The sequence below is a fragment of the Trypanosoma theileri genome, assembly GCF_002087225.1.
Source record: "Trypanosoma theileri isolate Edinburgh chromosome Unknown TM35_Tth_26_V1, whole genome shotgun sequence".
Taxonomy (NCBI): Eukaryota; Euglenozoa; class Kinetoplastea; order Trypanosomatida; family Trypanosomatidae; genus Trypanosoma; species Trypanosoma theileri.
This window is the reverse complement of record NW_021639868.1, coordinates 315271-317377: the sequence shown is the minus strand read 5'-3', so window position 1 is coordinate 317377 and position 2107 is coordinate 315271. Positions and strand designations below refer to the sequence as shown.

Sequence of the window (2107 nt, the reverse complement as noted above, 5' to 3'; positions counted from 1 at the left end):
TTTTTTTTTGATGTCCCCTTCCACTGTTAGGTATACCTAAGGGGGTTCCTTTTTTTCTGACTTCGTTTTGCACACACAAATCCCCTGGCATATTAAATGATTATGTTGTACTATTGTTTTTTTGTTTTGTGTTATTACGTTTTCAATTAAAAAATGAAGGATTGTGGGCTTTTTCCTTCTGCTTCTTTTCCGCCTCTGGTGATGGAGGTGTGTCCCACCAGAAATGCTCATACGCTTACATACAAGTGCATATATAAGTGGTGTTCGTAACTGTTTATGCATTGAGGTTATGTAATGTGTACGTATGCCTCCACGTATTGGCGGATAGAGACATAATACATCTCTCTCTTTCGTAGACTTCGAGAGCAAATCAGAGGATGAGCGATTGTGTTGATCTCTTTGTTCAATGGATCTGTACGAGTGTGTGTCCTAAGCAAAAGAGAGAACGAAAAGGTATTGAACGCAGGAATGGTAGAAGTGAGCCAATCTGGTGCAAGCAATGGTTTAAAAATTGCAGGAAGTTAAGCAGTGGTATAAATGAATAAGTAAATAGGTAAATATTTTGATATGTTGTGCTCTTTTGATTGATCGTGTTTTCCTTTCGTACTCCATTCATGTTTTTGACTGGAGTGAGAAAGCCACACCTCAGGGAAGGGCCTTTGTTTGTGTATAGCCACTAAATCCTTTTTCTCTTCTTTGCGGCATTACTCTGTGCCTTGTTTCTTCGTTGGAGCTGCAACTCTGATGGAATATCGGAGCGCGTACTCTCTACCGAAGCAATGACGTGCAGAAGCAGCAAGAACAAAGAGGAAGACACATGTTTTTTATTGAGAAAGAGAACCTCCCATGGTTTTCTTTCCCTCACCGTAAAAAGATATGAAAATAATTTATTATAACATTTTTCACCTGTGGAAATTTAATACTATCTTGGAACTACCGCCTCTTGGCATGTTGTATTCATAACGTGAAACCCCTCATTTGAAGGGACTTGAGACTGTGTTGTGGTGTGGCCACATGGGTCGTGCCCTTTCTTCGCCTGTGTCTTATTATCTTGTTGTTACTTCTGTATACACCGCGGATGGTGTCCACATCTTAAACCCTCTTCTTTTCCTCCTTGTGTCTCCCCTGCATTCTTTGCTGTGCAGACCGCCCTACACACACACACACACACACACACAAGAGAAGACAAATAACACACTATGGATCGGCGATGAGTTCGCCCGACCACCACAGCAGCACCCTGCCGACGTGGCACAGCGTGCATGGCGCACTGCGGCGACTTCTCTCGCACACGATGGCGTTAGTGAGGACTCTTGCTGGCCTGAACCGCAGCCGGCCGGGTGTCCACTGCTCCCGCACGGGGGCAATCCACATGTTGGGCGCTGGTGCTGCGCTGCTGCTCGAAGAGGCGCAGCGACGGACGGCGCAGGTGACGGCGGTGGCCACACGGACCACTGCGGGTGTGCTCCTGCAGCACAAGGGCGGGCAGCCGAAGGAGAATCCGCCGCGTGTGGGTGACTGTGAGGCTCTGGAGGAACTTGAGCGGCGGCGTGGCGCGGCGCGGCGGGTGCTCTCTAAATGTATAACCGCAGCAGAGAGGCTGATGGACAAACTACAGCGCCCCACACAGGCAGTGGAGTGGGGGGTGCATACCGGAGGGTAACCCCCTCTTTGTGTGTCAGGCGGTTGGTGCTTTGCACCCTGTTCTCTTTCTCCCTCTCTCAGTGTCACACTGCGCTCTAATACATCCAACCCGAAGGGAACACGGAGTTGTTTGAATTTCTCTTGATGAGTGTTTCTTATTCTTCTCCGGTATATGCATTTTCTCCAATGTCTCTCCACTTTTCATATAAATCCCACACACATAGTAAGAAGCTTTTTCCCACAAAGTCGCTTTTTCAGCAATCGTACAACCGCGATACACGCGTACACTGCATCCAAGACACGCATCCCCGGGGGCAAGCATGGCGCGGGAAGATGTCACTCCGCATGACGATGCCTTGCATGGAAAGCAACTCCCTGTGGGGAGGAATATGCCACGTATCATCCGGTTGACAACAATTCGTGCACCGGGGTGTCGCCCACAAATCCCACAGTCCCGATGTAT

General features: G+C 48.4%; 1 protein-coding gene across 1 annotated transcript; it reads left to right on the top strand.

Moving 5' to 3' along the window:
• Nucleotides 1-1210: 1210 nt before the first annotated feature.
• TM35_000262110 (uncharacterized protein) lies at nt 1211-1663 on the top strand (the record flags this gene model as incomplete). The annotated part of the gene is made up of 1 exon (XM_029027948.1): nt 1211-1663. One exon carries the CDS (start codon nt 1211-1213, stop codon nt 1661-1663), a length of 453 nt encoding a protein of 150 aa, XP_028880825.1.
• Nucleotides 1664-2107: the final 444 nt, after the last annotated feature.